The following is a 27,194-nucleotide window of genomic DNA, read 5'->3' as shown; positions in this document are numbered from 1 at the left end:
AAAGAAAATTAAGAAATAGTAATCTATATCTTTGATAAAGGTTAAATATAGCCTACATTTAAAGAATTCATTAAGAATTATTTTGATTTTAGCCGTATTATCTGTTCTTCTTTGGTAGTTTTTGGTTATATGTGTCTTTAAAAATTTCATTTTTTTTTTTTACCTATATTAACATGTTTACTTATGTTGTTAATGGAGTTTTTCTAAAGCCTTACAAAAAAAAAAAATAAAAAAAACGCAGTGCAACACTGAAAAAACATATATTTTTGCTTCTTAATTTGATTGTTTTGTCAATTACATATTAAAATTCCCCATCATTAGCCGAGGAAAAGAAAAATTAACAAATCAAATATTGCGGCTGCACTACAAATCCCAAGACTACTTGGCTGTTCAGCTTTAAGTTGAAAGGTCACGTCGCCTTGATGAGGTCATAACAAACATGGCGGCGCTCGGTACGGCACGGTGCTTGTTTCGCAGCTACACCTGCGTGAAGAATGTCCAAAAGAGCAAGCAATTGTTGGTTAAATGTAGTGTCAGGACGTTTTGTAGTGGAGCACAAGACAGCGGTATGTTATAATAGTATTGATATAATTTTGGCTGAATAATTTTCTTAATTGTGACACTGACCTTGTAGCATGTTACTTCAGGCTCCATACTCATTGCGCGGATACCAGACTCACTTAACAGATCTACGTAGTCTAAACTTGCCTAAGCACCTGATAGGGATACATACATTCTAGGGAGAAAAAGCAAGTGTTTTACAAATCTTTAGAGTGTTTCTGTAAATTCGGCTTTGCAGGTGTCCATGTTTTGTCGACTTTGTATCGAAATGCCAACTAAATGCGTGGTTCTCGCCAACAAATACATTAAGCTCAGTAGGTGCTGTTTTACTTTGCATGCCATGATGTAAAGCGGCGCTGCAAACATTTAGGAAGCTTTATGACTTTAAGACATGTCGTGTTGTTATTGTAGCTTTTGTAGATAAAGCAGGCAGCTACAGATGAACATGACAGTATTCACGGCAATGTTAGTGAGGACTATGCGTGGGTCTATAGTTTGTACAAGCAATTAACTAGTGCCATTTTCTCCACAGACAACCCAAAGCTTCAGTTCACAGATCCGGCTGTTCAAGACATCCTCACCAGGATAACAGGCCTTGATCTGCACAAAGTGTTCAGACCGATTAAACAGGAGTTGAAACCACCCACATATAAACTCATGACTGATGAACAACTAGAGCAGGTGGCTTTTAAGCACACATAATATACCCTTTCATTCACACAAATACAACCCAGGGACACCTGTTTCATCCAGTCCCCTGTGTGTTTCCAGGCGGTCGAGTTGGCTAAAGAGCAGGCTAAGAAGCTGCTGCAGATGCCCCCTGTGCTGCCAGAGAGGAAACCCATCAATGACGTGTTGTCTGAGGATACGTTCCTGGATGGGTTGGACACAGCCAAATATACATTCACAGACATCACGTACAACATCCCACACAGGGTAGGCACATGATGTTTTGTATTGAAGACATATAAAACTGTTTATAGCATTAGCCGAAGCTATAACATGAAGATTTTATTTGTGTTTTTAACTTGATTAATTTAGTTGCATACTTTGTTATTGGATACAGGACTTTATTGCATCCCATCTTAATTCTTTTACCTACATACTATATGTAATGTTTTTTTTCTCTCAGGAGAGGTTTATTGTTGTACGGGAGCCCAACGGGATTCTTAGAAAGGCAACCTGGGAGGAGAGAGACAGGCTCGTTCAGACTTACTTCCCCAAGGAAGGACGCAAACTCACTGCACCTCTCATCTTCAAGGAGGAGAACCTCAAGGTATGAAAAGGAAGGTCTAATGAATTGGCTGAAACATTAGAGGCTTTCTACATTCCTGGTCTTTGCCTAATTTGTTGTTTAACCAGAGGATCTGATGTGATTTACTTTTGTGGATTAAAAAAAAAAAAAAAAAAAAACACCACCGCAAAAATGTACCGTTAATCAAATAAGTGTTTGCTCAATACTTGCACTTAACTGTATGTGTTTCAATATGGAGAAACTGAGCCTGACAAATGATACTAGGGGTAAAATCTTGTAAGTTATTGAAACAGTACAGTTCCTCTCCTGCTCTGATTCTGTCCTGTTTATTTCCCCTTGTCTCTTGTTGTTATTGTCCTTTTGACGTGCCAGGGTATTTGACACAGATTTATTTAACATTAGGAACATAAATTACACATTGTCAGGTCCGATACTTATTATTAATACTTCTTTTTCTCTATTAGATGGTGTTTTCTCAGGACCGGCACGAGGATGCGTTGGACTTGTGTCTGGTCCAATTTGAACCAGACTCTTCAGAATACGTCAGGGTAAGATGACATTGAACTTCTTGTTATTCTGACCTGATCACCAACTCCACTGAAAAATGTGTATGGAGTGTATGGAGTCTGATAAATCATGACATGTATCCGTTTCTGTATTTTTGTAATGCAACCTGATATGAATGTAAAATGGAAGGGCTAGTGTGTGGATGTGAAGAATACTGTGCTTGGTATCTTCAAGATCATGTTTGGCTCTGTATTGACTGTCTTCATGTGCATGTGCCTTATATGTAGATACATACAGCCACTTATGAAGATTTGGAAAAGCACGGAAAATATGAGCTGCTGCGCTCCACCAGACACTTTGGAGGCATGGCTTGGTACCTGGCCAATGCTCGCAGAGTGGATGGCCTCATAGTGGACATGCTGAATCGAGAGCTGTGAGTTTGTGTCTGTGTGTGTGTGTTTGTGTGTTTAAAATAAGAAAGAGAAAAGGTTTTGATAATTGGTGCCCAACCTGGAAGGTCGGACTTTAATGTCTTTCTTTTGAGGTGATTGTAAGTAGAGATGGTTACGCCATTGCCACACCCTGTTAGTGTACCTGCTGGCAAAAGGCTCTGACCTAAAACCTTAGTGTGTTTGTGTCCATGTTTCCAGATTCCAGGACGCTGTGAGCCTAGTATCTTTATTCCACATGGTTCATCCCCACAGTGACTCAGCTAAGGAAGCTGCGAGCCAGCAGGCCACTGGCACTGACCTGCTTAAGGTGAGAACAACTCAACCCTGAACAGAAATTCCTGCTGACCCTTCTTTAACACTATTATTCAATTAGGTGTGTGTGTGTATATAAAACATTGGTATCTGTTCCTGAAATTACCCAGGTCCTGTTAGTTGTGTCCCTAAGGTATAAAATGAGGAGTCAGTGTAGTTCTTTAAAGGTCAAGTGTAGTTCGTATCATCTAAGATTTCAGTGTGAGTGGTTTGGGTTTTTCTTCAGCGTGGGAACTGTGGGGCCAAACCCAGGACACATCAGGTCTTATTAATGCTTAGAGCCCCTTAGCCTTGAAGCAGTGGAGAGGGACATTGAGAATGACAACCATTTAATGTGCAAGGTTAGCAGCAGGAGACACGGATGTGTCTCTGTCTGCTATAGACAGTGTCACGGAAGGCCTCGTATTTAGTCATGGTTAGTTATAGGCAACTTACTAGTCTGTGTTTTATTAGTCTCTCATAAATACCCCCTCCTTAAAAAAAAAAAAAACTTGGATAGTACTTTTCAGCTTTTATGTGCACAGCCACGACCTCAATGAATTGAGGTGTTCTTTATCTGTTTGTCCGTTTTGCTGATGTTTGTCCCTTTTCCCTGCAGATCTATGCCCAGAAGGAGTCCCAGAGGTCGGGCTACATTGAGTTGGCCCTGCAGGCATATGAACAGACGGCTGCTAAAAGCCCTGCTGCCTGATAAACCTACTCTTATATATATACACTTCTAGCCCGAGGAACGGTAAATCCAGAAGGACAGACTGGAATTTCATCCCAAAAATCTAAATATTCTTTCACCATTTGGTGAAGAGTAATATGTGCTTCTTGACTTGAGAAGAAAGTCATACTGCCATTGGCATAAAGAATTAACAATGAAAGTTAGGTCTACCCAATTGCCAGTTTATTAGGTACACTAGTACAATATAATGCAATCTAACTCAACAACTCTGCCATTAGATCAGTATGTACAAGATTGTAATTTACCATAACCTTCAACAGTCAGTCAGAAAACTAATTCTACTATGTTATTGAGCTCATAGTAGGTGGTAGAGTTGTACTGGAGTGCATTACAATAAGTGGTATTTCAAATGTTTTGCCCCCCTCATTAATGTAAATACGGTTGCTGGATTGGATTGCATTAGATTGTAAGGGTCTAGCTAATAAAGTAACCATGTGCAGCTCAAAGTTAAACCTGATGTGTTAAGTCAACTGATGTATATTTAAAAAAATAAAAACTCTTTGTACTTATATGTTGTGGTGTCAGAGTAAAATACTGTAACATGAGGTCTGGATAATATGGCGGACTTTGAGATCCAAATTTAATTCACCTGACAAATCTGCATACACACTACCATCTATGCCTTTTTTAAACTGGAAAATAAAATTTAAGCTTGAAATATATTATAACTTGGTTCTAAACTAACTAGTATACGTTTACACTAGCTTGAGAAGCAAACATGCACTTGTGGAAAAGGTAAACTTGAACAAGGTAATATGAGCAGAGAGCAAGTAAATAGGGGCTTTAAACCACGCGTGTTCAGAGTTTTTGATGACAAACTTATTCTATATAAAAAATAAGAAATACAAGAAAGAAAACAATATTCAAACTGGAGAAATTCCTCAATAACATCAATAACACCCTGATCAACAGTGATGTTATAAGCCTTTGAGGCAATAGGAAGAAAGTTAAAACTAATTTTTTATTTTTAAAGATGGTACATGTTGCAGTAAGCTGGTACAGCTGAAGGCATCTAGTAAAGAAAAAAACTACTGTAAAGCAGTGTGTCCCATATTTCAAATCATTTTCCTTTTTCTATGTCACCCTTAACCTGATTGAACCTCATCGGACAACTCTCACAGACTAATATGTCATTTTCAGACTGCAGTAAACACTTATTTCTCTTTAAACATCTTTCAGTTGCTTGACAGTTTGTCTTTGTCTAGGAAAACAGGCCTTTCTGTTTTTTGGTCATTGAAAAACTGAAAGGTTTTCCAGTAGAAAAAATCATCTTCCTATTCACTGAGGAAATCCTCATCCAGGTTGACCTCTGCCGGGTCAATGTCCTCCAGGTCAAAGTTGTCCAATTCCAGATAATCCAGGTTCTACAAGTGAAAATGAAGAGGCATTGCTTCATCATAAAGTATAAAGTTAAATCTACGTAAAATCCTATATTTAATATTTGGGTCAGTAACAATGACGTTTTGGCATTTTATCATGAATGTTTACCTCTTCATTCATCAGTGCCTCAAGGTCCTCCGCAGGTTTCTCTGCACCTTCAGGCTCTGCCTCCTGTGCTTTGCTGCACTCTATGGGTGTCGCTGCTGGGGATAAAACCTCGGTCTCCAGGACAAGCTCCAGGGTGTCCTCTGGCTGTACTGGGAGAGCTCTGCACAGGTTCTTTTGTTCGGGTTTTTGAGCTGAGACTGGCTCCAACACTGGCATTGAATCTTCAAGCGGGTCTAGCAATGGATCAAAGGCCAAATGTGGGAAAGTCTGGACAGAGACAGATGCATCCAACACGGAACTGGCTGTGTTTTCAAATGAGATGAGCTCCTCCACTGCCGCAGGCGATGATGCTGTTTCTGAAACATGTTTTTCAAGAACAGGAGTCTCCTCTGCTGTATCTGTGATGGTTGTTGCTGTTGAAGAGATTACATTAGTCTCCTGTTCTTCAGTTGCAGGCTCTTCCCCTGTTGTCACAGATTCTGACACTTCCGACACTGTCAGACCAGTGGGAACTACATCCTCCCCTGTTTCTATGGTTTCTTTTGCTACTGCCTCACTTTGCTCTTCACATGTTCCTGTGATGGTTTCTATTGTCTCAGTAAGAGATGTTGCAGAACCACAGGCAACAGATGCAGCATCACTTAGAGAAATTTCCTGAATATTCTCCTCAACTGACACCCTGACATCTTTTATGGGACAGGACTGTACCATGTCTGGCTCTTGAATCTCGATGATGGTCTTGTTCAGCATTTCTTCCTCTTTTATCTCTAATTTAGATATAAGATCCTTTAGTGTTTCCACCTCTGATGCCACAGATTCTGCTTGGTTTGGTTCAACATGTTCTTCTGGGATGGTGACAGGTAGAGGAGAAGTCTCTCTTGGGATTGATTCTTCTTTCATTGAAAGAGGCTCAGTAATCTGTTTTATGGGGCTGGTCTTCTCCACTACTACTTCTTCTTCTTCTGAAGGTACAGGTCCTGCTGCTGCTGCTACTAAGAGGCTTTCATTCATTCTTTCTACCACTTCCTGTATATAGAATAAAATAATTATCTTTCTATTTTTTTGGGCAACAAAATCACTTATTGCCGGTAAAGCATAAAATAAAGCATTCTCTTAGATGTTTCAAAAAACAATATTCTACATTAATATAATGTATATCATATGTAACAGTGAAACCTTTATTTATATTTTAACTTTATGGAGATTTAGCATCTTAAGTGTCTTTATTGGTTGTGTGGCTTGATCAGAACATTTCTGGTGACAGTGCTTGTGCGATATTTGGTAACTCGGGCACAAGAGGGAGCAGTGGCACTATGTACTATATACGAGAATAAGAAGTAACAAGAGTCTTCCCAGTTGTGTTACCATCCCAGTGAGGGTTTTCAAAATGTATTTTGCAACCGAAAACCTAATCATCATTAAGAGTCTATGATGAGTGAGTCAATCATTGTTTTAAGTCTTAATTCTGGTCCTCACCTCTGGCTTACTGACCTCTTCTTTGGACACAAAAACTGCAAATTCCTCCAGAACATTACAGTCTTCATTTGGCTGAAAATAAACAGATAGAGAATTCAGTGCACTCCATCGTGTATCAAAGTTTTCTAATACAATTCCCTCAAATGTCAACTGACCACGACGAGGGGGTATTCTGCAGCAGGCCTGACCCTGACATGAGTCTCCTTCAGGTACTGCTCAGCCAGCAAGGTTTGCTGGAGGCCAGGGAACAGGTTGCTATACTGGGTGGGGTCAGCCAGAGCATCTGCTGCCTTCTGGTTGACCTTGGACAGACTTTCCTTCCACAGCTTGACCACCCTGGAAAAGAACGATACACTGAATGGTGATGCATAATATACAGTATATTGATCTTGTAGATTGTCCTCTGCAAATTACAAATTACAGGCACTGTATTTGTGCAGTACACAAACAGATATAATAATTAATGTATATTGTGCAAACAGACACAGCTAATACCCTGGGGTACAATACTTAGACTGGTGCTGTGCACTCAGTCAAAGTTACCTTGACACATGGCTGGGCAGATATGTTCTCGCCAGGAATGCAGCCTCTGGCAACCGATCTGTTTTGATGAGGAGGTCCAGACATTTGTCCAGTCTAGACATATGCACAATAAAGTGGATACAACAAAAACTGATATAATGTAGAATAATATATAAACTAGTTGACTGAAACTTGGCCATCCCTCTTGCCCCTCTGAGTCTTTTCCTTCCACTTACCTGCCCTGCATAAAGTAAGTGAGGAAGGCCACGTTGGTCTTGTCATCCTTTTCTGCTCCCTCAGCCAGTTTGTCCATCATGTTGGTGTTGCCTGAGGCAGTGGCCAGCAGCAGTAATCCCCCATAATCCTGAGCTTGGTGCAGACACTCCTGGGCCAGGGTAAACTGGCCCTTTGTAGTAGCAAGCTCTGCCAGCTGCTTCCATTTATGTTCGGACTGTAGCACCACATGCCAAGGTGCCAAACAGACAGAAGAGAGGATTATGAATTTCAACAACAGTCTAGACCAGGGTTTTGACTCACTTTGACAGATTTATATGGGGCCAATTCTTTTTATGTTGCAATACGTTACTTAATTCTGATATTAGTGCAGGATACAGCTCAAAGCAAACAGCAGTTGTTCATAAGTATAGTTGCAATGACCTGCTAGCACTATAGACTCTTGTTTTGTGTGTAAGCGTATAGGTCTTCCAACCTCTGCCTCCAAGGCCAGTTGGTAAGCTATCTTGACCTCTCCCAGCTGCAGAGCAAGTTCAAACTTATGTTCTGGGTCAGTGGACACAGCCAGAGCCTGCTGTTTGAAGCCCTGCAAACCACAATGAAAACATAAACAAAAGCTTCTTCTTCTATATACTGTGAGAAACACAGTGGCCAACAACAAGTAAGAAAAATAAATACTTAATACTTTTTACGAAATTACATATTTGCATGAGACAAAGTGCAGTTATAAGAGAAGCAGAACCATCAACTGGAAAAAAAAATCTTTTAAAAGGAAAAACACAAGAATTCTGCCCTGAGGTTTTATCCCATCTGGCCGCCTGATGTTTTGCAAATTATACATTCATCCAAATCCTGAATTTATACTCAGTTCAAGCTGAAAGAATATCACGGAGCTGCACACAGTTTGGAAGGTAAACATACCTGTTTCTCCAGGAAGTTGGCTACCCTGGTCCTCTGCTCCTTGGGGATTCTGGGCAAAATTTTGTCAGCTGTCCTGAAGTCCCTCCTCATGATAGCTGTCTGGTATTCCAACACAGGTAACAGCAGGGAGTAGCTGATGACGTTCAGCTCTTTGTCTCCAAGGTAGAGTCGATTGTCCTTGGGGATATAACCCAGCAGATACATAGTCCTACAGCAGTGAAAACCACGTTAAAGGTACTTCTTTTAAAATATTTTTATGGTATTTCTAATTTACTGGATTGAAATGGAAATCTTAAAGATGGACAGCATGACACACCAAGCCATACAGTACATTTTCTCTGCCTGCCACACAGTATAGCTGTAATGCTGCTGATGAAAAAGTGCTGAGGCACACCGGTCTATACTGCAGCCAAACTTAAATAAAAAATGAATAAACCAAGATGGCTTTGATGGCAGATGTTTACTAAGTTTACATTTACTAATGAATTGTACCTGTCCATGTGAGCAATAGTAATGATTTCTCCCCCAACATAGCAGTTGAGTCTGTTAATAGAGCTGGTGTAGATGAAGCAGTCTCCAACCCAGATTCCTGTTTTCACAACCTCAGGGACCTCCCCCATTACCTTGTATGAAGTAAGAAAAAAAACATCCCTAATTATCTCTACCTTTGAGAAAGTCATATTTCAAACATGTTACATGTTAAAAATAAACACAAAGCTTTAAGAAAATGAACATGCAAACGCTAAGAAACATTTTTTCCTACATACTAGCAGGGATTATGTTCTGTGAAATTATACCTCAGTCTTTCTGGAGATACATTACTATGTACTGTATATTTAACCTCAAACGCATCCTCTATGCCATCCTCTGTCATCTGTTCCTTGGACTCCTGAGCTGCAGACACTGTCTCCGGCAGATAGCGCAGCATAAAGAAAGACTCATTTGTCGCAACGCACACCAACTCCCCTGAATCAGACCAGATGATCTAAAGAAGAGAAGAAGACAACGAATTCTAAGAAGACCAAAATAACTGACAAAGTACACAAGTATACATACCACAATTCAAAATAATAAATAACCAACATGCTTCGGCTGAATCTCAATACGGCGAATCAGTTCAAAGCTCTCCCAGGTGAAGAAGGCCAGGCCACTGTTTGACCTTACTCCCAGTAAGAAGCCACCAAAGATACCTGAGGCACAGTAGGATACACATTTACTGTAAACACTGTGTCCATGCACACAAGATGTCATTTCAAGTAACAAAATAGAATATGAAGCTCACCTTCACACCCAAGGTCAGGTTTAAAAGCTTTTTTCTCTTTAAAGTTCTTGAATATTTTTACCATACTGTTGCTTTCCCTTATAGCAAACCTATAAATACAACGTACATAGTTAATTATAATGTATCTGACCAGCCTGGATGCTAAAGGTAATTACTAGCTTCCGGTCTTTAAGCAAAGCTAAAATACAAAGAACTGCATTTTTTCCAAGATGTGATGTGATTATTCCTTCAAGGTGTTTAGGACTTACTGTGAGGAGTCATGTGACCAGACAAACTCTTGAGCTGTGCCAAAACTCTTGTTCCTCAGAGCCATGGCGGTGTAGATAATATACTCCCCATCTCCACACACCACTACAAATCTGTGATTGCAAAAAGATACCAAGCACATGCACATCTGGATTTCAACTGTCAAATACTTGTATGACACACACATAAACATAAACATAGAACAATCTCACCCCAAACTACACTTTTACCTGTGTCCTGTGTAATTACACGGTGGTAATATAACGTACCTTCCAAGGGTAATTTGGACTGAAATCACTAAGTTCCGGTTCTAACAGAAAATATTGTCATACAATCTACAAAACCTATATCTACCTTCCATTGGGACTATGCTGGATTGTCTGAGGGTAAATTTCACAGCTGCCCATGTCTTTGACACCCAGCAGCAGCTTCTCTCCATCCCTGATCTCACTCTCTCCCATGGCCTTCAGGTTGGCCTGCTGCACCTCCGAGTGGCGAGCCCACATGACTTTTCCACTGGAGTCCATGGACATGGCCGGCTCCTCCCGACCCAGCTGAGAAAGAGAGGGAGACAAAGGAAGAAGAGTGTGATGAGCAAGATATTAAGATAGAGGAAAATGTTATAGAGGAATGTAATGATAGGGGACCAGTGGTTAAAGGAGAGACAACCTTTTAATAACACAGCTCAACAAAATCCTGTCTTACACAATGCAATCTTGTATATCACATTCTCCAACTGAGGTTGCTCTACATTATATGATTGCACATTGCTGGGTATAGAGAGGTCATGTCCTCTATCTTCTCTGGGGATTAGTGGGGTTTAACAATCTAAAGTGGCTTTTGCAGTTTAAAATTGAATGTAAACATTCTTTTTTTTGTCAAGAGCATATTGGCATTGGCTGAGTCAGTTGTTCCCAGCTACAGCCAGGACCCTATTGTTGAAAGAGCCCTTCTTGAGCACTTTTTCCATTCAACTTTTTAGTAGACTACCTAATTCAATACGCGACAACAACACAGTATTATACCTTGATGATGATGCTGCCTTCATCATAGCCCAAAGCCACACTGTTGAAGCCAGGCTGGCTGCATATGCACCACAATCGCTCCATGCCATAGTTTAGTGTGTTTTCTAGTCGGTAGGTGTTGGAGTGCCACAACCGAACTGTGCCTGATAGATAATGAACAGTTTAAACACAAATGTAGTGATTTTAGACTTGTTCAGTGTACAAATGTTTTGTCAGTACACATCTCACCGTCTTCAGAGCCTGTGAGGATGACTGGCAGCTCGGGGTGAAAGCTGACGCACGTCACATTCTGGGCATGACCCTCCAAGGTCTGAACGCAAGTTTTATTCTGGTTGATAGACACACAACATTATGGCACACAATGACAAGATGCATGTTTTGTACATTTTCTTGTGAAAAGCGGGGTCTGGAATGGCAGAAAAAGAAACTATGACATCTCAGCAAGATAATAAAATGTCCATTAATACTCAATGGCCAGTGAACAATTTGTTGCACTGATGCAGAAAAGTAAATGCAGACCAGCCTGTGTGTACCTGGTAGTCCCAGATCTTAACCAGGCAGTCATCACTCCCTGATATGAGGTAGGGCTTGTCTCCTCCACTATAGTAATCAACACAGTTCACTCCCTTCTCATGGCCCTCCAGAGTGAAGTTAGGAATCCTGGAGCCCAGCTGCCAAACCTGCATCAGAGAAGAAAAATACTGTGTGTTGTATAAATGTCTAATTCACAAATATGGAATTCAAGCATCTTTTATAAAACACTGATAATATCACTTTATCGTTGTAATGATGTGAATGGTGTAAGTTAATTAAGCCAGCATATATCTAACGTAAGTGGTACTGGTGCCATAATCCATATTGCTTCAGGTTGTGATGGAAAGGCCACAGCATCGCCTTGTGATTGTGTCCTATTGTCCTATAAATACTGTGTTTGCATATGTGTGTGTGCATATGTGTACCTTAACAGTTCTGTCGAGGGAGGCACTGGCAAATTGGTTGTTGTCTTTTGGGTTAATGACAACTTGCATGACGTAGTGAGTGTGTCCCTCAAACACCTGACTACACAGCCACTTTCTATCCCAGTCCCACAGCTTGATCAACATGTCATCTGAAAACACACACACATATAAAACATATCATTATGTGTTAATGGTGTTAGGCTTTTTTGGTTATGGTTAGGGATGCAGGTGCAAACTGAGTGTATGTAGGTGTATGCTACCACTGCTAGTCAGGATGTAGGGCTGAGTAGGGTGAACAGCAATACAGCGAATGTAGTCTGAGTGAGCCTCAAACATGTGAACTCTCTCCAGAGTGTTGTAATTGAACACACGGATCTGCATGTCATCCTGAGGACAGACAAAGATGTTTCGGTATGCATTTCCTTTAAAATAAAACATACAGTTATTAACACTCCATGTAGTCTTAGTACTTACTGCTCCTGCAATGACCCAGTGTTTTCTGGATATAAATTTGGCCACTCTGACAGGCAGGTCACACAGCTCAAAGGTTTTCACCCTTATCTACACACATTCAAAGAAGGGTAACATTATTCATTTTATAATGACTAACTAAGTTATCAAGTACAGTGAGTAATAAAACAAGTAACCAAGTGATTAGACTATAGTGTATAACTCGCTGATACCTGTGTATCATGGTTCCAGACCAGCACACTTCCACTGTAGAGGCTGACCACCATCCACGGCTCAGTGGGGTGCAGATCCACACTCTTCACCCGGTCTGACCGAGCTGTGAGTTTGCGCTTGATGTCCAAACGCAGAGGCTTTCGACAAAGACAGAATTTTTTGAAGAGATGAAAGAAAGAAGGAAAGAAAGCCGAGGACCCACTAAACAAGCATGTAATAAGCAAATTGTTTTACTGGAGGAATACAAAAATTTATGAACGTAAGACATTCACAAAAAACATTTTTAATATTGAATTTTTAATAATGCAATCTTTTCTCTCCGAGGTGCTGGAGATAGTTATTCAGGGTGTGTGTCTGTTAACGCTTCCCATTCCACATTTTACATGCATGCTTGCACCAGAATGACTTCAAGTCTTTTCATGTCAAATGGAAATGTGAATTTATTTGTAATTTTAACGTGTCCTATTCTGGTTTCTCACTCTTTCTTACAGTGTAGCATTTTTTTCCTTTCTGCTTTTGCGTATTCTTTCTGAATTATTAATGGCTTGTGCATGTTTTGCATGGCATTTTTTAATTTCTAATCGAGTTCAAGTTTAAAAGTTATGGTGCCACGTTTCTCTACAAAATAACTAGAAAACAGCAGAACGACAACAAGGATAGTAATAGAGTACTTAAATGTACTGGATGTTAATCCTACCATCTTTCGCCGTCACTGAGTCTGTGCGGAGCTGTCCAGTAAAGACACCGGCCTCCCTCATCCCGTCCTGGGCTGATCCACTTTAATCAAGTGGCCAAAAACAAAATAATATACTTCCTGTGTTCGTTTTCAAAATAAGTCACAAACCCGTTAAAGAGTCATAAAAATAAAAGTAATTACATGAATATGTACTATTAATATTACAAACAGAACTTTAAAATGGACTAAACCAGGAATGTTAATATTTATAAATTTGGCTTCCAGCAGCTCTACATGCATAAAAACACACAATTTTATGAACACTGTGCAGCAGCATTGATTGTCAATAAGGACACTTTTTGTAAAGAAAAATAAATAAAATCATAACCAAAAATACCAAAAATACTTCACATGTATTGGTGGTGTAATAACTATATACAGGCAGTAGGTGGCCTGCCAATAATAGATGATAGATAAAATGCACATGTTGTGTAAGTGATTAGAAAATAGCTGTAAGTGATTAGAAAATAGCTGTGGCTGTGAAATAGCCTTGTGGTACAAGTTGTAAAAGTGATCTGCCAGCGCTGATAATATGTAGTCAGCTTGATTTATAACATTTTTTAAATGAATCACTGTGATTTTCAAACTATACCTGAATGATTTCATGGACACGAATGAAACTCTTTTATTTCAAAGACAAAATCTGACACTTCCGGTTTGTTTTGCCCTCTCGCTGTGTGATTGACGCAGCTTCTTTAACCGACGTGGATCCTTCAGCGCTTCCTGCGGGAGCAGCTGAAGGATCCGGTGGAGAAGCACAACATGTTGTACCTGTTAGCTGGTTGTACACTGCAAAAAACAAAAAACAAAACAAAACAAAATAAAATAAATAAAAAACAGGCCTCACTTAAGCAAGCCACTCAAGTTTAGTTCAGACTCTTAACCCCTACAGCAAATGCAAAATGGGGAACTTACCAAAGTTTTCACACTACATATTAAATTATTTCTCTAAACATGAGTTAAGACATGAGTTAAGTCCTTATAAGCTTCTTGTTAGTCAACTAGCTAAAAAATAAATATTTTATATGTTATAATGAAATAAACTCACTGTTAGTGTTCATTTCAAAATTTGTACTGAATGCACCATACACTGAAAACACAGAATAAAAGTGTACAATGTGACATCTTCCTTATTCTAAAGGAAGATTGATCATTTATAACTTCAGTAAATATTTCATTAATGATGCAATTAAAGAACAGTTGTATTAAATGAATTTATTACAAGTCTTCACAGTTGCATAATTCACAATCACATTATAAATAGACAGCAACATGCAACACAGCGGACAGTTAAGTGCAGATAAAGCTATGTTACTGGGCCTTCTTAAATACTTGGTGGCAGACTTTGTCGAGCACCGTGATTTCCTGAAAAAACAGAGGACAGACCTTTAAACAGGGTCCAACATGACGCAATACAAATCTCATTTGGTTACATAAACAGATTGAGCTTAGATCGTTCTGTGTCAGATAGGGGTTTACGATCTTCTTTTATTGTTATCGCTTGAAAATGTGAGACTGATGAGGATTATGAAAGGTTGCATCATAAGAATAGAGAGAGGAAGGGCATTTTCTAGATGAGAGAATTTGAAAGTTGTGTTGTAGCTGTGTGATCACACAGGAAGGTCTTATTTCCTGGCATACACTGTGTGTCAAAACAAGTCTGGTCTCATGTGTTACTCAACGAGTTACTCTTTTTCTCACCAAGTGTAGCAAGTCTCCTTCGATCCAGTGTTTCCAACCACGGTTTTCTTTCTCCCCTTTCTGCACACAGATCAGCTTGTCTCCATCCCAGGTAACCAACGTCTGTTATGGAGCCATACAAATATAAGTCAGTGCACTTTCCTCAATTTGTTCAAATCCGAAAAAATGTAAGGCAATGAAGCAAACAGTCCTACCTGGACCTTTCTGTTGTCCAGGCCCTTTGTGTGCTCCTCAAACTCCACCCCCACAGTGAAGTTGACCTCGTAGTTTCTGAAGGTGCTCAGTGTCTTTGTTTCAAACTTATCCCCATTCTGGACAATCACTTTTGTCTGGTGCAGGTGTGAAGCAATCTTTCTGGTGGCAAAGTCAATGTCTGCAAACGTGAAGAAAAAAATAATAGGATTCAATGTTGGCTATGCCATTATGAATAAGTCATGCTGGCGGGGTTTGAACAATTTTCTTATCTCGGTCTGATGTGCAGTTTGACTTTTTAACTGACTAAATCCTTGCGCGCACAGACACACCAAAGACACACATCCACAGAGACACACGACACCACAGGCCACTTATTTTGTTTCCTCTCATACTGGTCTTGGCAACAATTTACCCTTTAAAAATGACCTTGCTCCTGCACAGAATAGGCCTAGATATTTCCTCAGCCCCATTCAGGATCGCATCCTGCCAAAGAGAGCCACCCATCCTGACCATTTAGATATTCATATACCATTTTTCCTAAAGTGAAAATTCAATTTCTTCCCTTCTCTCTTACAGATGAGCTCCATATATTTACCCATCTAAATTATATTTTTTATCCATTTCCATGAGGATGTAATCTTCCTATCTGCTGAATGGAAATGAGGTGCAGGGACTCAGGATTTCCCTGACTTTGTGTGAGCTGACTGTAGCAGGATTGTTTTTTGAATTGCAGATAAAGTCATGAATAATGAAAGTTTTTTTTTTTCTGGGCCTGATCAATGATGTGACAGTAAGAGGAGAGCGGAGCCAAGAGCTAGACTTTCTCTCTATTTTTTCTTTTCGAAGTGACGAGCTGGTCCAGGGTCAGAATCTGTCTTGATTTCTGTGGATCACGAGGACACAAATGCAGAAAGGAGTGAATCAATATTTATTTGGCACAGTAACAGATGGCAACCGCTCACAGAGTGGAGGTTAACTTTGCCTGACAGCAGCTCAATGAGGAAATGAAGCAGTGCCACAGAATCTCTTTTTTTTTTTCTCCTTTCTCTCTCCTTCGCTCACACTGCTGCTTTCTCACGCTTTCTGTCATTTCCTGCTCAGGCTTTCCTCTGTACTTAGCAGCATCTTTACACACAGCCATCTAACTGATGTCTATTATAAGTAGGGTTACAAGTCACATCCTCCTACTCTGTATCATTCAGGGCTTCAGCCAGTGAGAAACTTACCGAGAGCCTTCATGACTTCCTCGAAGTTGTCATTGCTCACCATCTCCCAGCGTCCACTGTAGTCGGCAGGCATTTTTGATTAGTGTGTGAATGGAGGTAGCAGTTTGCCTTTAGGTTTGTTTGTCACACTGAGAGGAACAGTTCAAGGGCCCAGCCCTTTATATACACTGTGTGTGTGCGCGTGTGTGTGGACCAAAGGACAGGGTCCGCCTGATAATTCACTCAGACTAGTTAGTGTGTGTGTGTGTGTGTGTGTTTGCAAGTGATATAAAGTTCAGATTTATACAGCACACTGGGAACACGCTCCTTCCCTAGTCTAATATCTCAGTTCTGCATTTGCACATTAAGTATATGTACACTGTGCACTTAAAGAGTCTGCTGCACTCTGCTTCAGTATCCATTTCCTCAGCAGCCAACTTTAGCAATCACTCATTCTAATGCACTAGAATACAAGATAGAAAAAAGGAAGAGGAGCAGGGACAGAGTTGAGTGCTGACTACAGTACCTCAGCTGACTGCACCCGAGTTCATTTCTGTTTTGTAGTTGTAAGATTTCTGCCTGGTTTTATGTCAAGAAGCAACGGTTTTAAGTTCAAGCTAGGAAAATTTGTTGACTCAAATGCAACTCTACCATTCACTGTAATTCAAATGCCTTGGGTTATTTGACTTCAAGCTGCAGAGTCATTTCAAGATAAGACACCTCTGCATGAATCCACCGGATTCAGCAACACAGTGTGGGAACATACACACATTAAATATTTATGCTAATGTCTGTGTATGTGTGTGCACGTCTGAGCTGCGCTGGTTTTGCTAAGTTCCTGGTTGGTTTGAGGTTACAAACGTGCCAATAGACCACAGGGAATTATTATGTGAACATTCGTCCCGAATTGTAATTTAACATGTCGTCTTTCTGTTAGTGCTTTTGGTCCTCGATTGATCTCGTTCAGAGAGGTCAACGTGCATTAATAAAAAGAATAGAAAAAGAGAAGACAAGAAAAAGCTGTGGTCATGACATGGTTTCACAACTTCAAAACTAATGTGCCCTATCTACACGGTGACATCAATTTGATCGGGTTGATGTGGTTGTATGTGGAGGGTCAAAGGTGAAACAGACAGTTTGTTCCATTGTTTATCAGAGCTGATAAGCTTTGATCTACAGCAACACTTATCTTTCAATCACAAGCCAGGACCAGATCTAACTCTTTTATCTCATTTTACCCCATGCAAAATCATTGTCAACCTTTTAATGGCAATGATAAATATTGTTTGCAATTTGGTTATTTTATGTTTTCTCTAATACACAAATGGACTAATGGATAGTAAAAGCAGTCTTAATGATGTGCACTAGTGATAACATTAGCTAATAAAATAGCCAATGCTATCATTTAGTATAAATCTAAATAACTGCATCCAGAAAACGTTACACATTTAGTCAGACTACTTGTGGCATCAGCTCATTACATTTTATAGCAGGTTTTGCTTTTATCTTTTTTACACGTAAACAGTCTGTTAAGACTGTTAAGCCGCCTGCATGGAAATAATCTACAGACGTGGACAAAATTATTGGCACCATTCCCTTAAAGAAAGAAAAACCCACAAAGCTCAGTGAAATAACTTAAAACTGACAAAAGTACTAATAATTAAAAATAATTACTAAAAAGTAACTCATGAAAATCAGACATTGTTTAAAAAACAATGGCCTGGACAAAAATGATGGCACCCTTAACTTAATATTTTGTTGCACAACCTTTTGAGGCAATCAAAATGATTTCTGTAACTTTAATGAGACTTCTGCACCTGTCAACAGGTATTTTGGCCCACTCCTCGTGCTGTCTCAGGTTTGAAGACTTCTCCAGATCTTTCCACAGATGTTCAATACAATTTAAAACAGGACTCACAGAAGGCCACTTCAGAATAGTCCAATGATTTGTTCTTAGCCCTTCTTGGGTGTTTTTAGCTGTGTTTTGGGTTATTATCCTGTTGGAGGACTATGCCCTGTGACAAAGATCAAGCTTTCTGACACTGGACAGCACGTTTAGCTCCAGAATAACTTAATAGTCTCTAGATTTCATTGTACCCTGCATGGATTTAAGAAACCCTGTGCCAGATGCAGCAAACCAGAACATAACTGAGCTTCCTCTGTGTTCCACAGTAGGAACACTGTACTTTTCTTTATATCCATTTTTGCACCTGTGAACACAGAGCTGATGTGACTTGTCAAAAATTTCCAGTTTTGTCTCATCTGTCCAAAGGACATTCTCCCAGAAGCTTTGTGGTTTGTCAATATGCGTTTTCTCAGCAGTGGAGTCCTCCTCAGTCGCCTTCCATTAAGTTCACAAACAGTGACAGATGGTGTGATCCTACATTGATGTACCTTGAACTTTCACCTTTAATGTCTTTGGAAGTTGTTCTGGGTTCTTTAGTTACAATTCGTATTATCTGTTTCTTCAATTTGCCATCGACTTGCGGGAACGTCCAGGGAGGTTGGCTACAGTCCTGTTGGCCTAAAACTTCTGAATAATATGTGCAACTGTAGTCACAGGAAAATCAAGCTGCTTTGAGATGGTTATATAGATTTGACCTTTAACATGTTTGTCTATCTTTTTTTTTAATCTCCTGAGACAACTCTCTTTAGTTCTCTGTGGTCCATGTTCAGTGTGGTACGCACCATCATATACCATGACAATTTGAATTGAAGGTGATATATTTAGGAGCAGCATGTTTAACAAATGTTTGTCTGCCTGTTGTAGATAGCTTTAGGTGTAAATATGTTCAGCTCTGAATATTTTCAGCTTAGCCTCAAATATTTTTTGAAAGAATTTAAGTGCCACAAAGCCAAGGTCAGATTTTGTATGAGAGTGGAGCTTTGCTTGCATCATCAGATAAAGGGGTGTAAATTAGTACTGCAAATGAAGGAGGAGGAAATTGGATGGATTATGTATTAACCTAATCCCATCTGTAAAACATAGTACTGGCAGCATCATGATGCCAGGCTTTGCTGCCACTGAACCAGAACCACTTTCCATTATTGATGACGGTATCAATTCTGCGTTGTATAAGCAAATTCTGCAGGAAAATGCTAATGTTTTTATTTGTGAACGGAAGCTTAACAGGAAGTGCACCATTTAGCAAAACCATTTAGCAAAACTAAACACACACACTGACCAGCTAAAGTTTTCTATTAAGGAATGTTTAGAGCAGAAAAAAATGTAATAATAATTCCTGACCTAATGTTATAGGAGGAAAAAATTCTTGTAGGCAGTATCCTGAGACAAATCCATATTTTCTCAATCAGTTAAATACACCAAACCATGGAAATTTTCTTAAACACAAACATTTGATTATTTCACCTGACAGATACTTGTTTATTTTGTCAGCGCTCATCTCATTGGTTGGAAGCTGTTGACTGTACTTACCAATCAGGTTTAGCAACATTTGACACAATCTGTTGACAGTTGTGGAGTTGTTTGCTTATTTTGTCACAACTCTCCAAAATTAAAACCACACCTGCGCAGTACTGAGTTTGCAGCAGTTTGTTGTAGTGTGTAGTAGTATTAAACTCTTAATGGAGCCCAGAATGCCTTTCCGCCTAAACTTTAACTAAGTCATTATATGTTGTTTTGATGTTAAAGAGAAAAGAATTATATAATTTATTTATATTTATAATATTTGTAAATATTAAAAAAGTATATTTTGGGAACTTAAAATACAGTACAAGGCTGTTTGTGCACTTAAAATGTACTTGACCCCACCAATTAAAAATGTTATGTTGAAAAAAGGCAAAAGTGAAATTAATCATTCTATGTACAATATCATTTACTAATGTGATATATATATTTTAAAGCTTCCGCATGTCCGCATGTCATCTTCGCTGTTGCATAAGCCTTTTCTTCATTTCACCACACTGAGGCAATGTTGCTACATACTGTATAATCAATAGCTCCTCATGAACAGAGGTAGCAATATCCGGTCTGCTCTGTGTGAAAGAACCCAACATGTTACTGTATACTGTGATCAAAGTTAAGATTTGGTAACTGAGAGGCCAACTTAGCAATCTATTCTCTATACTTTGTCGCTTTTTTCACATGAATTGGAATGAACAAACTAAGGAGTGAGAATACCTGGTTTACAGTAATCACCAAACTGAGAAAAGAGAAAATGAATATTAAACTTTGGTTTCACATTCAGTAATAAACTTCAAAGAGCGACAAGTAATTCTGTAGCGAGGGCTACATCCACCGCACATGCACACACATACTTGTCCACATACACAGTATCTCATAAACTTATGCAAATGCAATTAGAGTAAATTTAATAATACATGACCGAGGATTAATTTTTAATTCTGCTTAATTCACACCTAATGGCACATCCTGTGCCCTGTAACCTTGGAGGCACAAACAATTACATACAACTCTGCAATGCCGTTCTGCCTTTAAGGTGATTGTATATGTTAAATAGGTTTTAGCATCCTCTGGCTGTATTTCATACCTTCTGACGTATCTGAACCATACATCACAACTGCAGATGCATCCAGTATGTTGATGCACACATCTCTTCTTACACACATATCTTTTATTGTGGTTGACAGACTGTGAAGCAATCTAGCTTTTCTATTTCTTGTGACTCATTTCTCCACCGTTCCTTTGAGAGTTGCGTTCCTCTTCTCTTTATCTCAGCTTAATCTTTTCACAGCACGTTTTTGTGTCTTGTGCTTACATCCTATGTCACAATGTCAAAACACAGTTTTAACATCAGTGTGATTCCATTTATTAGTGGACCATTCAAAGCAGCACATCAAGCAAAATCTTTACATCCGCATGTATCTATCCCATCGGCCCCTTCATCTCTTCCGCCCCCCTGTTGTTTCAAAACATCAAAGGTTACATTAATCACAATCCTCAGAGGAGAGAAATGACTGAGAGAGAAGACTGCTCTTTGTTATGGAATCCTAGTCATGGATTTCAGCAGAGAGTAGATATGTTTATAATATATTTTCATCCCACCCATGGACTCTAATAGTGCAGTGTCTTGCTGTGTGCTTTGATGTCCCTGTGAGAATTGAATGAGTCCCAGTGTTCCCACACAATTGAATGTTTTCTTTTTTGCTTTTATACTCCTTATGGAAGCCTTTCTCAACAAAAAAAAGTGATACAAATGAAGATCAACGTTGGTGTTACATGCATCAGTATAAGATAAAAAAGTAGCCATGTCAGAGGAGATTGCACATTCACGAGGAATGCATGCCTGGACACACACAGACATGCAGAAAAAAAAAAAAATCTTTCTCATTCTGAAAAACCTTTAAAATTTCAGACAGTGGACAAAAGCTAAGCCATTCCCATTTTATTGCCTCTACGCACTCACCAACAGTGTGCGGTGCTGTGGTGGGTAGAAAATAATAGGTTTGCTGGCTGAATGGATAGATGAAGTCCATTCAGATGCCACAAACACATTTTCAAAGCGAGGTACCTGTGGAGGCATGGTCTGTGTCAAGGTCACCCTGTATGTACGTAAGTGTGCTGCTCTAAAAATTTGTATCCTGTCATGAATTTATTAATGTACTGTACATGCTTGACTGTGGTTGTTTGTATATTTAGAGTTAAATTATATAAATGTTTCTGATTCTGATTCTGATTTACGCATGTTAATTGCTTTGCCTGCCAAACCATCATCATTTTCCTACATACCTTTGGAGCCAACCTATACTTTACCGCCCAGCACCAAGATCATTCTTCTCACTGTCTCCATGGATTATAAATCAAATCCCATTTTGCACATTTGTGTCTCCTGGGGTGAAGTCTTAAGATCCTGTCCTCCACCAGGCTCTGTGGCATCTCCACCCCAAGAAATAAGAAAATAATAGGAAGAAAACATTGTGTAAGCTCTCTGTCATCCTTTTTGACTTTTTCCCCCAGGAAGTTTGAGCTGGGAAGTAGAGAGGGAATGGAGGGAATGACAGTGCTAAATATTTCATGTTTTCCTCTTGGTATTTCCGTATGGTTGGAACGATACCCTATTTTCCACAGAAACATGAGCGATTGTGGGACTGATTGCGGGAGCCTGGGAAGCTCTGTGTTTCTTTTTGTTTTTTACTTCTCTGCACTGAAATAGGTCTGGATGGTGATGCATAATGCATGGCACTTCCTATGTGGAGCTGGAAAGGGCTGTGGGTCCTGAGGGATCAGCCAGGGGAAAAGTGTCCAGATTCACATTCTGCAGTGTAGGGCCAGAGCGCGTCAAACAATGAAGGTGGACAAAAAAGATTAGTTTGCCCTCTACTCACTCCTGTGTTTTTGTGTGGGTGGTGGAGATTACTGTAACACTCCTGTAAGATGTTGTTTTTCTGGTTGTCTAATAAATCACACAAAGCAAACAGTGCAGCACAGAGTTAAGAATTCTTATTTTGTCCAAATTTTAATTATAATATTTATTGATAATATGTATTTCAATGTATATATGAACATAATTCTTACTGACCATATTATTGCAAAAATGCAAAAAACATCTAAATGATGTGTCTTTACCGTTTTAAATAATAGTAGTCACCATGCAGTCCTGTGTTTCCCCTATGCCCTTTCCTCCTCTGCATGTCCATTCACTTTGTTCAGTTTGACACCACTCGTCCTCTGACCCCACCCCTACACTTGCAACCACTTATCTGCTCATCAGCTGCGTATAAACCCCTGCATGCCTCTTGCCCATTGCCAGACTGTTCATGTCCGTGCTCTGTTAAAAACCACTTTGTTCTGTTTCTGCTTTGAAAACCTCCTCTGGTGACTGTATACATATACTAAACTTGGTTGGCTTTGTTTTTTACATGACTTTGACTATACTTTTGGTATGTTTGCCGGTCAGTGTCAGTTTCACGCCTCTGCTAAGATGATTTTTTTTATCACCTGTCTTGTGACACTGTGCAGCCCCATATCGGTTTGCCACTGCCAGCCTGTAACTTCACACATTCAGTTTGTCAAGTTTTTTGCCTCTGCCCACTTTTGTGATTCTGCGCTGCCTTTTTATTATCTATGAACATTTAGTCCCCTTTTGGGATGATCTTATGTTCTCTGCTTTTACATTTTTGCCAACCTTTTTGAATTCTTTTTATACTTTATCTTTAAATACTTTACTTGCTTTCACACCATCTTCGTGTTGCATTTGGGTCCAAACTGGTTCGTAACAATTAAGGGTGCCTGTGAAGCCTGATACATGTAAAATTATGTGTAGAACAAAATAACAGAAGAACAAGGATATTTTAAACATAGGAGAGGGAAAAGTAGGGACCACTTTATCAGCCGTGTGTCTCACACTCGCTGCCCTGATGATACTTGCATTGCTATCAACTCTTTGCTATCTTTGTTCCTGCCTTCAAACATTTTATAACATACTAGTTGTGTCACCTTCAGTGGGTAAGAACGGGGAAGTTAGGAGAAGAGCTGTTGGTGGGAATTAAAGCCTGTTCTGTTGAGACAGTTGGATGCCAGTCCATCTGGATAGAGAAGAAAAGTGCTCCAGTTGTCACATACATTCTGTATTTCTGTCTTTGTACTGTATAACAAAAAAGAAAATAAAGAGAAAAGGGAGAAAAAATGGAACAGGAATAATTAAAAAAGAAGCAGGGGGTATGAGGCAATGTGCGTAAGAAAGGAGAGAAGAAGAAATTAATGAAGAAAATAAGAAATAAATGAAAATAAAACTGTATCCTGTTGGTAGACATGTATCCTCACTGTACTCACATGAATTTCGTCAGTGCCTCTGATGCACAACGGGAAAACGCTGGCCCAGGTTCCCATCTAATTTCTCTTGGTTATTTGGCCTTTCCGCTTGTGAAGCTTTCAATCTCGGAGGCCTTTTGGGGGTCCAGATTATCTCTTTCGTTTGGTGAAAATGAGCTGAGCTGGAAGCTACATTACTTCCCCTGCCTTATGCGAGCTCATTTTTCCCACACCACCATTAGCCGGTTAAAGCCAATTGGAGATGCACAGTGGAGTGTTTCCATGTTCATCAGTAAGAGCCTGGCATTCCTTCAGTCAATTATCAACAGAACTGTCTCTGTGTGACAATTCACACCTCAGGCTTGTGTCTCTGCACCAGGATGGACGTTTCAAACTGAGAGTAGTATTCTGTCATCACTGCTAACACTTGAGCTTTGGTGCATTATGGAAATGAGTTGTGACTATTGCAGAATTACTAGTTTTGACCCTTAGAAACACCCTGTTATAATAATTGAATTATGTTAAGTTTCAAAGAATAGATGACTATTGGTTTCAAATAGGGAAACAAAATGCCAGAAATTTAAAGGGATTGTAGAGGAGGACATGTTTTATATGGAGCACGAAAGCTATGATCCTGCTAATTTGAATAAATGCTTCTAATGCAGTTTCCTCTGTTGACATGCTGTTATCGTCCTAGGTGAAGCAGAGATTTCCCAAGTGGGAATAAGATGTAAGAATACCATCCATAAGTTGCTAATCTGAAGCTGAGAAGCACCCAGGTGCATTTTGTGACATAATTGAGAAGATGACATCATGGCAGGCTTTAAACATTTACAAACTAAGTCTCAAAATGACTGCACTGCAAAACCAACTTTGAAGGAAACAGTAACGAGTGATGAAAATGGAGAGCAGAGCTAAGCAGGACAACATGCTCAGCTCTGGTGCTGAGAGTGAAAGTCGGTCAAACTGCCTGTGAACCACACGCTGTTACAAAAGCCACTACTGCTGTTCATTGACTCCTCGAGTGACAGCCAGCAGCCAGGCAGGGGACATGCTCTGTGAGTGAACTAGAGTTTAATGACTCAATTAAGGACAGGATGCCCACTTTTTTTTTCTTCAGCTGAGTGAAAATCTAATGTTTTCATGTGACAGATGATGTTGATTAAAAAAAATCATCACTGGCACTGCTGCTCTGGAGATGAGCTGGACTGCACCATAACTGGGGACTGGGAATATGATATTTCTATTGATAGGTGAGGTGTTGTAAAGAAAGGATATCAGTAGTTATAAAAAAAGAGATCTAAAAGAATATCGATAAATGAAACTACAAGAACCAAAAACACATAACAAAGCTGAACCCTATGATGCTGAGCATGAGCATATGGAAATGTTATTATGTGAGAAATGCAACAAAAAATAGCAACTTGTGTATCCAATGCAATGCCCATCTTTTGTCTTGCATTTCATCATGTGAAAGTATTTTTATCCCATTATATTCTGTTAATCTTGTGTTTGAAGAGGGGGATTTAAATCTTGCTGGGGAGAGTCAGACGCTGCCAGGATATGATATAAGTTTAATGACAGTCGTGGTAGTTTACACACATAGACAGGAAATGTTGGAGAGCTAATCTAATTCCAAACATTGTTCCATCTGTACCACAGATGACAATAATCAGACATCAGGGACGTCTGAGTTGTATTTATTGAAATGTTTTGCACATCGTGAGCCTCAGTACATCCTGACAAACCATTAAGCATAACAACCACAGGAGACACATTAATACACAAGAATCACTCCACAGTCGCTGTCTGATTGTCATTTCCATTGTATTACCAGTGTAGAGAAATACCACGCCAGCTGTACTGCGTTCAGGTTAGTAATTATGATAGTTGAATAGTATCCATAGTAACAAGTGTCCTTGTTCCCTAAGCAAACTTGGTTGCAGCACAAGTACAAGTCTGCAACTTATGACTCTGCACACCTTTATGTCAATTATGTCAGCTTAGACTCTTCAGTGTTGATTATTTCTCAAACTGTAAATGAACAAAATCATTTAATTGCAAAATAGATGTTGAAATTAAAATAATGTGCTAAAGCTGCTCCAGATCTAAATGATGAGCAAACTGTGAGCTTCAAGCTGTATTATTCATGCTGAGCTGATTTGATGTTGCCGTGGGTCTGCTGGGTTCAAGGCTGCTTTGTGTTTTCACAGAATTTCACGTGGTTAAAGTGGTGCATCACACAAATGAAAGAGCTTTTAAATGTCACTTCCAGGTCTGAACTCGTTGTTTTGTCCAGACTTTTAAACTGGGCCATATATAGCTGCTTCTAACATCACTTTCTGTCTCTCTCTGGCTATGGATGCGCTGTCTCAGCTAACATTTATTGCCAGTTATGGACCCCATGAATAATTGATCCAGATTCTATTTAAGATCTTGACGAGGACAAATGGTATGGGGCTACACTGGCCAATATTTCTCCCTCCACTGCCCTAATAGGAGCTCTCTTTACCCACACTACCGCAGTCATTTTTCCTCCCTTTCATATTCTCTTGTCTCCCCTTTCGTTTCCTTTTCTTTCAGTGTGCCGTACCTTCCTCCAAGTTCCTGACACTATTTTAAGAGCTGGAATCATTCCAAGTGGTATGAGGGGTATTATAGAGGTGTAGCTGCAGCACCATGACAGATGATGCCAGCATTGGCCAATAGCAGAAAGACAGGGTAAGGATTTTTCTCCGTGGTTCTGTAGTGGACTTGCTCTTTAGTGTCATAACCAGGGAGATCATTTGGAAACAACGACACAGGACCATAGTACACCCATTAGTGATATGAGGAGAGCGCCATGATCAATGCTTATCACATTGGACCTTTGTGTCTGCAAGGTGGTCCTATTTATTAAGTGCATGTATTGTGTGGCTGTGGGAGCGAGGTAAAGTAGATAATCCGCGAGTGTGTGACTGTGGCCTTACCA

At 39.6% G+C, this 27,194-nt stretch overlaps 3 protein-coding genes across 3 annotated transcripts; 1 reads left to right on the top strand and 2 right to left on the bottom strand.

Moving 5' to 3' along the window:
• The first annotated feature begins 439 nt into the window (after nt 1-439).
• Nucleotides 440-4,328, top strand: mrps22 (mitochondrial ribosomal protein S22). Its single transcript, XM_026363738.1, has 8 exons — nt 440-566; nt 1,094-1,242; nt 1,333-1,497; nt 1,694-1,837; nt 2,281-2,364; nt 2,611-2,756; nt 2,974-3,082; nt 3,686-4,328. The coding sequence occupies exons 1-8, from the start codon at nt 440-442 to the stop codon at nt 3,776-3,778; spliced, it is 1,017 nt and encodes a 338-aa protein (XP_026219523.1). The 3' UTR covers nt 3,779-4,328.
• Nucleotides 4,329-5,091: 763 nt separating this feature from the next.
• Nucleotides 5,092-13,377, bottom strand: LOC113171328 (coatomer subunit beta'-like). Its single transcript, XM_026373623.1, has 22 exons — nt 13,352-13,377; nt 12,654-12,791; nt 12,445-12,531; nt 12,231-12,357; nt 11,971-12,119; nt 11,545-11,691; nt 11,240-11,339; nt 11,012-11,154; nt 10,341-10,540; nt 9,989-10,099; nt 9,741-9,829; nt 9,542-9,648; nt 9,300-9,443; nt 8,951-9,081; nt 8,459-8,666; nt 8,013-8,123; nt 7,540-7,754; nt 7,325-7,417; nt 6,937-7,117; nt 6,782-6,853; nt 5,306-6,331; nt 5,092-5,181 (listed from the first exon to the last, which is right to left on the bottom strand). The coding sequence occupies exons 1-22, from the start codon at nt 13,352-13,354 to the stop codon at nt 5,092-5,094; spliced, it is 3,672 nt and encodes a 1,223-aa protein (XP_026229408.1). The 5' UTR covers nt 13,355-13,377.
• A 1,208-nt stretch (nt 13,378-14,585) lies between these two features.
• Nucleotides 14,586-16,665, bottom strand: LOC113164863 (retinol-binding protein 2). The gene is made up of 4 exons (XM_026364391.1): nt 16,513-16,665; nt 15,286-15,464; nt 15,092-15,193; nt 14,586-14,755 (listed from the first exon to the last, which is right to left on the bottom strand). The coding sequence occupies exons 1-4, from the start codon at nt 16,583-16,585 to the stop codon at nt 14,702-14,704; spliced, it is 408 nt and encodes a 135-aa protein (XP_026220176.1). The 5' UTR covers nt 16,586-16,665; the 3' UTR covers nt 14,586-14,701.
• Between the last annotated feature and the right edge of the window lie 10,529 nt (nt 16,666-27,194).

This window comes from Anabas testudineus, chromosome 13, assembly GCF_900324465.2.
Source record: "Anabas testudineus chromosome 13, fAnaTes1.2, whole genome shotgun sequence".
Lineage (NCBI taxonomy): Eukaryota > Metazoa > Chordata > Actinopteri > Anabantiformes > Anabantidae > Anabas > Anabas testudineus.
Note: the sequence above shows the minus strand (reverse complement) of the source record. Positions and strands in the feature narration are given on the sequence as shown.